Source organism: Vombatus ursinus, unplaced genomic scaffold (assembly GCF_900497805.2).
Source record: "Vombatus ursinus unplaced genomic scaffold, bare-nosed wombat genome assembly UNPS02014775.1, whole genome shotgun sequence".
Lineage (NCBI taxonomy): Eukaryota > Metazoa > Chordata > Mammalia > Diprotodontia > Vombatidae > Vombatus > Vombatus ursinus.
In genome coordinates, this window is record NW_020954553.1 from 18,029,126 (window position 1) to 18,044,122 (window position 14,997).

The 14,997-nt window shown below is 39.5% G+C and overlaps 1 protein-coding gene across 1 annotated transcript in view; it reads right to left on the bottom strand.

The window, feature by feature from the left end:
• Positions 1–14,578, bottom strand: part of DNHD1 (dynein heavy chain domain 1) — a 128,802-nt gene extending 114,224 nt beyond the window's left edge. The window contains 5 exon segments of the mRNA XM_027864476.1: positions 588–698; positions 942–1,145; positions 3,275–3,457; positions 13,303–13,978; positions 14,485–14,578. Coding sequence (XP_027720277.1) covers positions 588–698; positions 942–1,145; positions 3,275–3,457; positions 13,303–13,978; positions 14,485–14,578 — 1,268 coding nt within the window.
• Positions 14,579–14,997: the final 419 nt, after the last annotated feature.

Genomic DNA, 14,997 nt, shown 5'->3' on the forward strand with positions numbered 1-14,997 from the left:
TGTGATCAGGAAGTCACTATCTGTTTATTTCACGTTAAGTGGCTGTGTGGTGCATGGGAAGGGATGACATGTACTAAGTAAGCTATGAGCCAAGAGAGAAGAACCAAACCAGCTATGAAGAAGGGGTAAGACTTGGGTTCCCAAGTGGGGAGAAAATAACAGACTAAAAGATGAGAGATCTGAGTTATAAGAGCCTGCCAGGAAATCTATCACTCATGGTCTCCTCAAGATCTACCAGCCAATCTTTAAGGACCCAGTAGTGAGGCCTAGAAAGGTGGAACCAAGGTTGGCCATAAAATTAGAGAAAACCCTAAAAAAAAGATAGAAACACAAGGAAAGAAGGAGCTAAAGTGAGAAAGGACTGGTATAAGGGATCTAAGAGTGAAATATGCCTCCTGTCCCTCAGGACATAGCTAGATTTGTCTTTCCCTGTTCCTCACACATTGCCCAGGACATCTGAGTACTGCTTACAACCAGGAGAAAAGCCGTAGAGAATGTGGCATGTTGTCACTTGGATAGTGAGGGTACAGAGCTGAAGAGAAGGAGAGATAAAAAAGGTTTCAGGGAACAAGAGTCAAAAATCCCACCTGTTAATGTGCAGCAGACAAACGCCAAAGTGGGGTATAGAAAAGAGCAGGTAGTTCCTCAGGAAATCCTGGCGTTTCTTCAGCACCTGCAACTTAACATTCTTCCTCCAGCTGAGGACCAAAGGTCAATCAGAATTCTCTTTAAACTTCCTCCCCACCCTCTCCCTTCTTTGACTCTTACTCTAAACCCACAACTCCCCTATCACCATTGAAGTCTCCCTTAGCCTGCAGTAATGCTCACAATCTCATCTCCTCATAACCTGCCCCCTCACCCACCTTTTCCATTCTTTCTCCCACCTCCCTCCATCTCTGTACTGCTGCTTCACTCATCCACTCCAAACTCCAAACTCTTACCAAGTCAAGGCCTTCCTCACAAGATAATGCTTGAAGAAAGGGATGTTTTGGAGTTGTTGCCACAGCATGGCATGCCGGTGCCAGACACCCATTGTTACTAACTCACTGCCTTCCACAGGATGCACATGCAGGACTCCGAAAGGAGAAAAGATGTAGTGCTCTGGGTTTGCCAGGCTCTGTGGCACCACTGTCAGGCTATATGGTCTAGGAAGAGAGCGTTATGACCAATGGACACACAAACATACCCTCAACCCCAATAATTAGGTTGTACTGCCTAGGAAAAGAGGACAGAGAAGGAAGAGGTGGGAGGGTAAAGAGGTAGAAGGTAGGCAGGTAAAAAAGGGGATGAGAGGAGGAATGTAAGAGAAATAGGAGAAAGATATTATAATCTTCAAACAGGAAAGAATAAACAGTTAAAATCAAAATGCAACCCAAGAGAGATAAGATCATAATAAGGATCACTTTAAATGAATCTTAGTCTCTAGGCCCATACAAACAACATATAAGGATATGATCCTGGAACCATACTGGTAACCGCTGAGAAGTCACGAAGAAAGAAATGTGCCAAAATAACTGGAAAAAGCCAAAGGTTCCCCCTTTATTGGAAACTACAAGCTATTGATGTTGGTAAATTCTTAAAGTGATTTATTAATTAGTAGATCTGTGTTTACTTAGAAGTAGTAATCACAATCAAGTGGCAAGGATTCACTAAGAACAACTTATGCAAACTAACCTCATCATGTTACCTGACTAGTAGATTAATCAAGGAAATGATAGTATAATTGAATTTTAGCAAGGCACTTGACAAGGTGTCTCATGATATTCTTGTAAGCAAGAGGTAGTGCTGAAGATGTGAAGACAGTGGATTTGTAGCTTTGTGTAGATTGTAGAACAACTATATACAAAGAGTGATGATGGATGTCACCATGGAAGAAGGTATCTAGTGGTGTGACACATACCTGTGGTCCTATTTCATGCAATATGTTTATTAATTATTTCAATACTTAGAATACATGTTTATTAAATTGAGAATGTTGCACTGATGGGAGCAAAAAGTAATACAGTTGGATGATAGAATCAAGATGAGAATAGATTTCTAGAGCCTAGAATGATTAACTATATCTAACCAAATAGAATTTAATGAAGGTAAGGAAACAGGGGAAGAGAATAAACAATTAAGTGTCTGTTATGTGTCAGGCAGTATGCTAAGTGCCTGTCCTAAGTGCGATCCTCACACCAACTCTAGGAGTTAGGTGCTATTATTATCCTCATTTTACAGGTAAGGAAAATTTAAGAAGTTAAGTGACTTGCCCAAAATCACATAGCTAGTAAATGTCTGGGGCCAGATTTGAACTCAACTCTCCCTGATTCCAGGCCCAGCTGGCTATCTATTGCACCACCCAGTTGCCTTAATTGGGTTTTATATAAAAAGGCCTGCACTTAACTTAAAAAAAAAAACCAACTCCATCCGTAACTGATGTCAGAGACATGGCTACAAAATGGTCCTGGGGTTTTACTGAACTATGAGCTTAACAAGTCAAGAAGATGATGTGGCAAACAAAAAAATCTAATGCTGAATTAATATAATATCTAGAACCAAACAAGAAATGTTACAGTCCTACTTGACTTCACATTGCTCAGGACAAATCTGAGTATTACAATCAGCTCTGAGTTTTGTATTTTAGGAAGGACATTGACAAAGTAAGTAAGTCCAGAGGAAGATGGTGATATGTTGCTCCTGCAGGTCCTATCTTAGAGAGATGTGAACTAGGTATCTTCCATGGCAAAGACTAAAAGTTTCCTAACTGAGGAATGAGGAGAGACAAGAAGATTCATGTTTGCGAGGGTTCCAAAAAAGCATGAGAAAGGATATACAAAAAGCAAAAATTTGTCTGAAAATATGGGGTGATGAATGGAAGAGCCACAGGACAGAACTAGGCCCACTAAATGGAAAATTAAGGGAGCAAGTTTTTAGTTCGATGCAAGAAAGAATGTATTAACAATTAAGAGATGTTCAAAAATGGAAGAAGCTGCCTCGGGAGATAAGTTAATGGAATTGTTCAAACAAGCAGAATAAACATTAGCAAAGAGGACTACTGTACTAGAAGGGAGATTGGACTAAATTACCTCTAGAATAATTTCTAATTCTAGGATTCCAGGCCAAGGAAAGGAGGTCAGATAAGGACAGGATGAAAGATTTGTAGGAAAAGGATAAAGAAAGAGAATGAGGAAGGCAGGATTTAGGGCAGAGAGCAAAAAGGAAGAGATCAAAGGAAGAGGTTTCCTGGAGGATATGGGCCTGAACCAGGGGTGCCTGGGAGCTAGATCCTTACCTGAAATGCCTAGTAGCAGCCAAATTAAGGTAGATGAAGTGGATCGGACTTAAGTATTTGTTCTTCCGAAGAACAGAAATGATTTGATTCTTTAGCAGGATAGTCTGAGTTGGGTAGTTAGAGCTTGACCTTTGATAGCTCTTTTCTTCAGTAGCAGTTAATGATGATAACTGAGATGTATACCTGTATAATACAATATAGAAAACAGTGCTGGGAAAGAAGAGGAAAAGGAAGGGCAAAAGAAGGGGAGAGAAGAAAGCTAATAGGATCCTTATGCCTAGCATTACTAAGACAGTTCAGGCCCAGGGTATGCTGACTGTTTTCCATCCGGGCAGAGGGAAGCTATATGCTCATCCTCTATATACAGATCAACAAGAAGAAGGAAATGATGGAGCAAGTCTTCTGGGAGATTTAGTATAAGGTTAATTTGGGTATACATACACAGATATTGACATTCACATATAACATAAAAACACATACTTCACATATGGTTATAACTACCTATCCCCACCCCAAATATGTAGAATAATAGAATCTTAGATCTGGAAGGGACCTCAGAGGTCCAACTACTAACCAAAATATGAATCCTATATGAAACATTCTTGACTTCACCTAGGCTTCACATAAATATCTCCAAGTGACAGGTAACTCACAGTCCTTTTGAAGCAGTCAATTATATGTTTGACTAGTTGCAATAGTTAAGAAGTTTCCCCTTAGGTGAGTCTAAATCTGCCTTCCTCTAATTGTTACCCCTACATGGCATATGATTTAGATGTAAAGAGTGATATCATAAGCAAATTAGGGGAGCATGGAAAATTTTACCAGTCAGATATATGTATAAGAGAAGAGTTTATGACCAAACAAGAAGTAAAATGGATAATCTTGATTATGTAACATTTAAAAGTTTTTGTACAAACAAAACAAATGCAGCCAATATTAGAAGGCAAACAAGAAACTGAGGGGGGAAATTTACAGCAAGTTTCTCTGATAAAGGCCTCATTTCTCAAATACATAGGGAAATGAGCCAAATTTAGAAAAACAAGAGCCATTCCCCAATTGACAAATGGTCAAAAGATATGAACAGGTAGTTTTCCAATGAAGAAATCAAATCTATCAATAGTCACATGAAAAAAAATACTCTAAATCACTATTGATTAGAGAAATGCAAATTAAAATAAATCTGACTTATCATCTCACACCTATCAGATTGGCTAACATGGCAGAAAAGCAAAGTGACAAATATTGGAGGGGATGTGAAAAAATAGATACACTAATGTACTGTTGGTGGAATTGTCTAACCATTCTGGAAAACAATTTGGAACTATGCCCAAAGGACTATAAAACTCTGCATACCCTATGACCCAGCAACACCACTTCAAAAGATACCAAAGAAAAGGGGAAAAGATCTACAAAAATATTTATAGCAGCTCTTTTTGTAGTGGCAAAGAATTGGAAATGGAGGGGATGTCTATCAATTGAGGAATGGCTGAACAAGGTGTGGTACATAATTGTGATAGAATGCTATTGTGCTATGAGAAATGATCAGAAGGATGGTTTCAAAAAAACCTGGGTAGACATATATGAACTGATACAAAGTAAAATGAGCAGAACCAGGAAAACATTGTACACAGTAAGAGCAATACTGTAATGATGATCAACAATGAAGGACTTAGCTACTTTGATCAATACAATGATCCAAGACAATTCCAAAGAACAGAAAAATGCTATCCATCCCCAGACAGATATCTGATGAACTCTGAGTGGAGATAGAAGCATACTTTTTCACCTTCTTCATGTTTCTTGCTTTTTATTGTTTGTCTTTTTTTTTTTTTACAACATGGCTAATATGGAAATGTTTGACATGACTTCACATGAATAATTGATATCATATTGTTTGCCTTCTCAATAGGCAGGAGAGGGGCAGAAGAAAGAATTTAGAACTCAAAAAAAATTTTAAATGTCAAAAATAAATAGATAAAAAAAATAAAACAAGTCTAATTTTCACCCATACACCCTAGTTTTGCCCACTGAGGCAAAGCAGAATAAATCTAATCCTTCCATACAATAATCCTTCAAATATTTGATGACAGCTGGCATGAATATGTCCTGAAAGTGTTATCAAAAACAAAAAGAGCTATTTGTTAAATTATTTTCATAGCAGCTTGATTTGTAATTGCAAAAAACTGGAAGCAATATCCAACAATAAGCTAATAATTAAATCAACTATAGTTCATTAAATTCAATAGGGATAAAAGTAAAGTCTTGCACTTGAGTGCAAAAAAACCAATTTCACAAGTATAAGATTGGGAAAACATTAATAGATAACAGTTGTTTTGAAACAGATCTGGGGATTTTAGTGGATTGCAAACTCAATATAGATAAGTATTGTATTATGGTAGCCAAAAAAGCTAACATGATTTTGGGTTGCATTAAGAGAAGTAAAGCTTCCAGAAATTAGGAGGTGATAGTTTCACAGTACTCTGCCCTTGTCAAACCTCATCAGGAGTATCGTGTTAAGTTCAAAGGATGTTGATAATCTAGAGGGTATACAGAGGTGAGCAATCAGGATGGTTAAGGGCCTCAAATTCATGATATACGAGGATTGACTGAAGGAATTTTCATATTCATCCTGGAGAACAGAAAACTCAGGAGGGAGATGATTGATGACAAGTGTTTGAAGGGTTATCATGTAAAAGAAGGGTTTGATTTGTTCTGTTTGACCCTAGAAGGTTGAACCAGTAGCAATGGGTGGAAGTTGTAAGGAGATCAATTTAGGTTTGATGTTGGAAAAACTTTCAAACAATTAGAGCTGTCCAAAAGTGGAATAAGCTACTTCAAGAAGTGATAGATTTATCCTCTGTGGAGATCTTCGGTCAGAGGCTGGATGAACCCTTGTTGGGTAAGTTATAATAGGAATTCTATTCATATATAGATTGGACTAGATGGCCTCAGAAGTCTCTTCCAAATCTGAAATTCTGTGATCCATCGTCTTTCCCCAACTAAGCATGTCCCTATTCCCTAATTTCTAATTTCTATTAATGATACCACCATCTTCTCAGTAACCTAGACTCAAAATCTCCCATTTGGGTTTAGGTTCGAGGAAAAAGGAAAAATCAATCAGTTGTCAAGTCTAGGCAATTCTACATTCACAATCTGTCTCATATCTGTCCCCTTTTCTCTATTTACACTGCCAATATCCTAATTCAAGCCCTTATCACCTCTCCCTTGTCCTTACGGGCAAGAGAAATATGATAGAATAGTTTGGCAAATTTGGAATAGAGTAAAATTATGGAACCAAAGAACAGGCATTAATAGGTCAAAACAGGGAGAACTGTAGTGAGAGTACCCCAGTAATATGCCTTCACTATTCAACATTTTTATCAATGACTTGGATGAAGTCATTAGAGGCAGCTAAGTGGCACAGCGAATAAATAGATTGTTTGATCTGGAGTCAAGAAGGTCCAAATTCAAATCCTCAGACATCAGCTGTGTGACTCTGTGAAAGTCACTACTATTTGCCTCAGTTTCCTCACCAAATTAGGATAATAACACTACCTACCTCCCAGGGTTATTGTGAGAATAAAATGAGATGTCTATAAAGCACTTTGCAAATATTAAAGTGCTATATAAATGCTATTATGTAGATATGTGGTAGAAGCTTCATCTTAACTCCCCCCTTCCTTTCCTTATGCAAGTCAGCTCCCCTGAACCAACTCAAATCTTGAGGAAAGTCTTAATACTTTTTAAGGAAAAACCAGCCTAACTAGCCTGGCTCAGGATAAGCATCCCTAGTTGGCATACTTCCAGATTTACAAATGACATAAGCTGGGAAATTTAGCTAGTATGTTAGATGACTTGCATCAAGTCTAATATTAACTGAAGACATATAAATGTGAAGTCCTATACTTGAGTTCCAAAAACCAACTGCATAAGTGCAAAATGGGAGAAGCATAGCTAGAAAACAGTTCCTATAGGACAAAAAACAAAAACAAAAACAAAAACAAAAAAACCCTAGAAGTTCAAGTGAACTCCAAGCTAGATATGTCAATAGTGAGACACAGAAGACAAAAAAAGCTAATGAATTCATGAATGAATGGGGGAAAAATCACATTTATTAAATTCAAATAAAAGGCAAAAAGTATCCCTGATCTCAAGGAGCTTATATTCAGATAAGGAAGATAATACTTATATAGGAGAGTATTTTGATTCAGAAAATTACAGTAATAAAACAGTAGACTAACACTATTTTCAGTAGCAATATTGATATTCATTTGATTAAAATTCCAGAAGTGGAAAGCAGGAGCAGAGATGGGGGAAGACTAAAGAAATATGTTAAGATGGCAAAATGGCTGATAAGAAGACGGGTAAGGAGCAAAGTGAAACAAGGCTGAAGCCAGCCTAGATATTGTGGTCCATGTGAAGCATTCACTAATCAGGATAGTGTGGAAACCTAATGAGGAGTTCCAAAACTGAAAGGATTATAACCTCTAAGGTAAGGTCTCTTGTCTAGGTGTCAAGGTGGTCTGGTATCAGGCAACATGAGGCATAGTGTCAAAAATCAAGTGATGGTCTGATTCTACTCTTCCCTGGTCAAGTCACATCTGAAATGTTGTGTTCAGTTTTGAGCATATTTTAGAAAGAACACTGACAAACTGGAGCATGTCTAGAGGAGGGTGACTAAGATGGTGAGGAAATCAAGACCTAAAATCATAAAAAGATTGTGAGAAATAATTACTAATAACCAATAATTTGGACATAGATTCAGAGCTCTCTCCTTCTAAAGTCCTGACTAAGTTCAGTTCTTAAGGACATTGCTGATGATGAGATTGGACTCACTTTCTCGTTTAAGGCCCCACCCTGGTGGAAGCTATTGTGTTCTGCTCGGGCTTGGATGGGTTTGTGTTTTTTTTAATTGATAGCCTAAAGCTACAGGCAGTCTGGATACTTTCCTTATCCAAGAGATATTCAGCCCTTCGTTTTACATAGACCACTTCCAATCATGTTAATAGATTTGATTGTTATTTGATGGACCATGTACTGTTTTGAAGGGTATGTAGACTGTGAGTCTTAGGCCATGGTTGTCTTTGGTCTAAGAGAGACAGCCAAATGACCATCCTTTTATTAATAACCCGCTAGTCTTATTAATAAAATGATTAAATTACCCAGAAACTATGTCTTAAACCTTTTTAATTATCACAGGATCATAAAATTTATGGTATATGAATGTGATGGAATACTATTGTGCTGTAAGAAATGATAAAGGGGATGGTTTCAGAAAAATCTGGATAGATGTATATGAACTGATGCAGAATGAAGGGAGCAGATCCAGGAAAATAATGTATACAGTAACAGCAATATCATGAAGATGAATCAACTGTGAAAGACTTAACAACTCTGATCAATGCAATGATCCACAATTCCAGAGGACTCATGATAAAAAATGGTATCCACCTCCAGATACAGAACTGATGGACTCAAGAGTGCAGATTGAAGCATATCTTTTTCTCTTTATTTTTGTTTTGTTTTTTTAAATATGGCTAATGTGGAAACATGTTTTGCATGACTTCATATGTATAACCTTGCCTTCTCAGTGGGCAAGGATGAGAGTCAAGGGAGGGAAGGAATTTTGAACAGAAAATTAAAAAAATTAAAACAAACAAAAGATCATAAAATGATAAGATGAAGGAATCAAGAATATTTAGACTGAAAAAAAAAACTTGGTAGATATGGAAGATGATAACATGGGCTCATTACCACTATCAACACTACCACCACCATTCCCAATTCACCCTTATACACTTCCTACTTGCCATTAATTAGGCTTGTATATAGATCCTGGGTCCTTTGGCTTCTTCCTGAGCACTCTCTTTTCCAATTGGGAGAGCAATAGGGGTTCAGAAAGTGCCACATGTACTCATTTGCTAGAACTTTGTTATCACAGCTCTAAAAATATTGATATCACTCCATGGGGATCAGCACTAGGTCCCCCAATGTCTAGTAACTAGGAACAATGGTGGAGATTGCAAAGCAGCAGATTTAGATTCAATGTAAGTAAATACTTCCTAACGATTAGAGTTCTCCAAGGGTAGAATGGGTTGCCTTGGGAGGTAGATGGCTGCCCCAATTGCAGAGTGCTTCAAGTAAAAGACCACTTGTTGGAGATACTGTAAAGGGAAGTCCTCTTCATGTTCAGGTTGTACTAGATGGATTTTGAGCTCCCTTCCAGATCTGAAATTCTGGCAACTATAATTTTTTTTGTGTGAACCTGTGAATTATAGGGAACTTTTTATAGGGAACTTCCAGCATGGAAACTCCCTCTACCAATGTAAACTGGCAATTTCTCTACAACTAATAATCTTAGACAGTTGCTGGGGGGGCATTGAAAGATTAAGTCACTAGCACAGCAACATTAAGCTAGCTATTTATCTACAAAGCTAACATTTATTATAGCACCTTAATGTTTACAAAGACCTTTATGTTGTATATCATATATTATCTCATTTGATCTTCACAACAACCCTGAGAGGTAAGTGCTATTATTATACCCCCTTTATGAATGAGAAAATTGAAGCTGAGAAAGGTTAAGTGACTTGCCCAGGGTCACAGAGCTGGTAAGTGTTTAAGGCAGTTTTTTAAAATCAGGTCTTCCTGACTCCAGGGCCAGCATTCTATCTACAGGGCTACATGGATTTGTATTACTGGCTCCTTTCTTGGATTGTGTCTCAAATATTCTGAGCATCATAACTGCTATTATTCTTCCCACAGTGTTAACTACTATTTAAGTAGTTATATAGGTATGTAGTTTGATGGTTTTACATAGGTATTTTTCTTCTTCCTCCTTTCTCTACAGTTCAAAGCCCCTTCTACTAGATTTGTAAACTATTAGGCAAATATGTGCTTACCAATCTTTGTGAGGTAAATTCCATCCCTATATGAGTCTCTCAATCCTATATTTTAAGCTGTTTAAGCTAATACATTCCTGTTTTGTTTTAGAAATTTAAATCCCATACTCATCTACCACCATCTTAACTTCCATTTATCAAATTTCCTTTTCTCTTCTACATCATTTGTCTTCAGTGGGCAGGATTAATGAAAACACTACTTGTACTCTTACAATCTTCTGTTTCTTGCCTAAGATTTTGTAATTTAGGTTCCTTCTGACAGTATCATTTCTGCCCACATGAATCACCAGAAGTGGGTAGTAGCCAACTGTTTTGACAAATCTTAACAGGTTTTCTGTCACATCTTGGATACATGATTTAGAAGAACAGGAAACCTCTATATTTTGATCAGGTTACTAAATGGCTGTCTCAATAATCCTCCCATCAGAGACTCACTGATTTCCATTACTCTTCTCTTTTTTTTTTTTTAAGGCAATTGGGGTTAAGTGACTTGCCCAGGGTCACACAGCTAGTAAGTGTCAAGTGTTTGGTCTGAGGCTGGATTTGAACTCAGGTCCTCCTGACTTCAGGGCCAGTGCTCTATCCACTACGCCACCTAGCTGCCCCCACTCTTCTCTTCTTCCAAAGACTCTTACTAGATGAACTTTCACCGGACAACCTGGTTTGTCATTTGGTACAATTTCTAGATGCTTCAGCCCTAAACCAACTTAATTTGTCACCCTTTTTGTTTTTTGGCCCTGGGAACAAGGCTATCTCACTTATTTTTTGTCCACTATTACTAGACACTTCTGGCAGTTTTTTCTCCTTGACTCACTTAGGCTGAGACTACCAGACCTGCAGGGGTATTCATAGCAAATGAATCCCCTTCTTTCCCCACCTGAAATATTCAGGCAACCATGGGTACCTGGTTTCTTGGAGGACAAGCAATTGCTTTCTCTCAAACCACTAAGTTCCCTTCTCTCTTCAGGAAGAGCATCAAATTTGCATCTTAGCTCCAAGTATTCTTTTCAGTGTCTTCCTTTCATGAACTCTGTATGACATTCTTCCTGCCACCAACCTTCTAACGCAAGTCACAATTTCCCTCTGCCTCTTCATATTCTTTTTTTCACCTCTTTCTTTTTTACACTGAAGTCTATCTTCTTATATTTTAAGGATCACTTCATTGTCTCTAATAGCCTGAAAGGGGAAGCAGCATTCCCTCAACGCCCTTCACCTGTTTTTCCTTGAAAGAGACCAGCCTGCACCATGCAGACAAGTTTCATTAATACCTATGAAGTAAAATTTTATCTCCTTGCATAAAGTTCTGTAGGTCATCTTGTTTGTTATGTATAGTTTGTGAATTTTTGCCAAAAGAACTAAGACCACTGGCTTTATTTCTGGCTCTGGTCTTGGATTTTGTATCCTATGAATTATGAAGTGTCTCTACTGATTTTCTTCTTCCTCTATAGCTTCTCTTTTCAATTTAAAGTCCTTTTGATTAGATTTTTAAGAGTTCAGATGATTATATAGTTACAATCTCTCATTAGATGCACTCCATCTACAATATAGAGCTTATCATACCATAATTTATGCTGTAATCTAAGTTTCATCTTCAGATGGTTCACTGGTTGATTGTTGTCCTTCATGCTCAAAGAGGACCAAAAGGACATCACTATGTTGGTGTCAATGTGCAGTGTGTCTGACTGTGGTTGAGTAGACCAATATGAGCTCAGAAGACGCTACCACAGGTCAGGCAAAAATAGTTCATATGAACATCTGGAGTGGAGATGTCTCTAAATTTGTGTATCTCATGTTTCTTTTGAACTAAAATCATTTTCAGATACCATCTTCTTAACAAGTTATTCACTTTCTCCTGATAACCTGGAGAATGGAAAGGCATTCCAGAAGTTCCAAAACTTATTTGGCCTACCGCCTCCTTTAAAAAAAAAATTACTCTGTGCTCCCCAGCCCCGGAAATCAACTTTCTTTAACCCTTTAATGGTTTGATTTTTTTTTTTAAATTTGTGTCACCCAAGGCTACTACCACCTCCCCCTGGATCATTCCAGCGCCCTCCAGGGGGCAGTTATCACCCACCTTGGGAACCTATCTTCTAAGCTTTGTATCTTCCCTTCTAGAAGCAAAACTAGCTTGTATTTTGAACACAGAGGACAGTTATTTGGCCATGCCAGAAAAACAAACATCTCACACTCTATGGAAGGCACTGAAAACTTCTCCCTGCTCTCCACACCTGCTAGAAAAGAAACCTTAATCTTCTCTGTTGATAGCTCTTGTGGCCAATTGCCACAATGAACTGCTGAAGCAAACTGGCTAAATGCCAAGTCTATTCACCTTGACAGGCTTTATTTATTTATAGCAGTTTTCTGACTTTTCTCATGAGGTGAGACTAATTTGCTCAATAATCTTAAACAGACAGTAGCTTCCCGCCAAACGCCCAGTGTAATATTTTTCTAGAGGGTGGGGAGGAACGGGCCACATAGGGGTGATAATGGTGACATCACATCTCCACAAAAGGGGCCAGGACTTTTTCAGGCAGAACCTGTTGCAAATTCTAGCTAAAACAAGAAGAACACTCAAATTGTGAATCCACTGAGTCTTTCCTTGATCTTCTGAAGTCCCTTGGAACTGTCCTCTTTCCCTTCCCCACTCTTGAAACTGCATCTGCTTCATTCCAAGACTGAGCAATAAACACCTCAAGAGATACCCATGGCTGCCTGAATATTTCAGGTGGGAAAAGCAGGGGATCCATTTGCTATGAATACCCATGTGGATCTGGTAGTCTCAACCTAAGTGAGTCAAGGAGAAAAAACCGTGCCAGGAGTGTCTAGCAATAGTGGACAAAAAATAAGTGAGATATAGCCTTGTTCCCAGGGCCAAAAAGCAAAAACAGTGACAAATTAAGTTGGTACAGGGCTGAAGCATCTAGAGATTGTACCAATATGAGAGCCTGGAAGCAGAGCTTCTCCCACCTTCACCCAGGGGGCCCAGTAAGCCAGAGTGTCTATATCTATGTTGGGTAGGGATAGGAAAGGAGAGAGAAGGGAGGAAAAAAGGGGAGAATAAAGAAGAGAGCCACAGTTTAGGGTCCTGACTCCTCTCTCTTTCCCCAGGTTCTTGTGTTTGCTCACCTAGCACCACTGCCACAACACTCCTCCTCCTCTTTATTGCTGATGTACTTCACGGGGATGTCTGTGGCCAAGGCCAAAGGCAGAAGACCAAGGCCATTCATCCAGAAGGCTTCATCTTGGGCCACATCTACTCCCACAATGCCCAGCGCATATTGTAGCTCAGGTAGGGTCACAGGGTACACCCAGTTTTCATCCTCATCCTCATCTTCCTGTCTCTGCCCTTGTTCAGCCTGGACAAAAGGGCATGGTGGGCTCAAGACAGGTTGAAAGGACAGTGTTTTCAGCTTCTTCTGGTGTCTGCAAAAAGTATGGGTGGATGGGGCCATCATAGAGGTGTCTGGTGGAAAGGCCTGTCTCAGCACCTCCAGAAAATCCAGACCAAGCTGGGTCTGGATTTGGGGGGCCCAGAGATATAACTGCTCCAAGAAAGGTAGTAGGTCAAGGTGGCCACAAAGCAGAGTCTGGTAAGGTGAGAGAGAGGCCAGCACATTATACAGGTAGTACCAAGCTGCAGAACTGCCATCCTTGAGTACAGCAGCCAGAAGGACCTGAAGTTCAGCTAGAAGGAGCTCCACTGCTGGGCACTGGTCCAGTTCCAGGGGATGCTGCAGCTGGGCATTGAGTTGCTGATGAATAGCCTGAGCCCATAGCTCTGGCTTTGATTGCCAGTCCCAGGCTAGGGGAGAGCAGGAAGGGAAAAAGAGATGAGTAAGAGAAAAGCTCCAAAATGGGGATAAGGAAGAAAAGCCTCCATAGCCTCCCTACTTTTCACTTTGTACCTCAACCCAGTAAGATATTAGGGGAATACACCAGGTAAAGGATTGCCTAGTCCTGAGTAACTGGAAGGCATGTGGAATGCATGGGAGCCATCTACCAACCTCTCCACAAAAACAAGGTGATTTAGGAAAAGACTTCAAACTGTGAAGAGACAAGGCAACATTTATGGGGAGAGGGGGAACAGGGGAAAGGGAATCAGTGCTGAGGTTGGACAGGGCCTCCCCATGGTTTGCAACAGGTAGAAAATATCATGCCCCCTTAACCCCTGAGTTTCCAAAGTACCATATTACCTCTCTTCAGCCTTTTATCTCACAAGACCTGATAAGGAATTGGTTCAATGAGGCTGAAATTATAATGGTGGTACCCTCAGGTTCCAACCTCCCTGCCAATCCCTTCCCCTCTCACCTGGTCTAATCTCCTGATTAAAGGGAACAGGGGTAGCTGGAGGGGGTGAAGGTGAACCACGCTTCTTAAGTGAAGATGTCCTAGGGTAGCTCATGGCCTCTGTCACAATGCAGAGTTTGAGCCTATATTCAAGCAATAGCAACCCCCAATCACAGATCTTCCTTTATCACAGCCCCAAGAAACACCATTCCCACACAATGCATCTAAATCACATCTCCACACAGCAAGCAAGTCATATACATTCAGGAGTCTCACAGAAGCTTCTCCGATCAAATCTACTTACATATAGTACCCTACTACACACACCCACTGCCCCAGTCACACACAGAACACCCATATACCCCCACCCATCATATTTAGCATACAGCAGGAAAGTAGGTAAGCAGTTAGCATGTGCATGTGTGCATGCCATGCACACACACACACACACACACACATACATCCTTGGGCAATCATACGCATCCCTAATCTACTCATATACATCACCTTAGGGAGCATGAAGTAGTCTTCTGC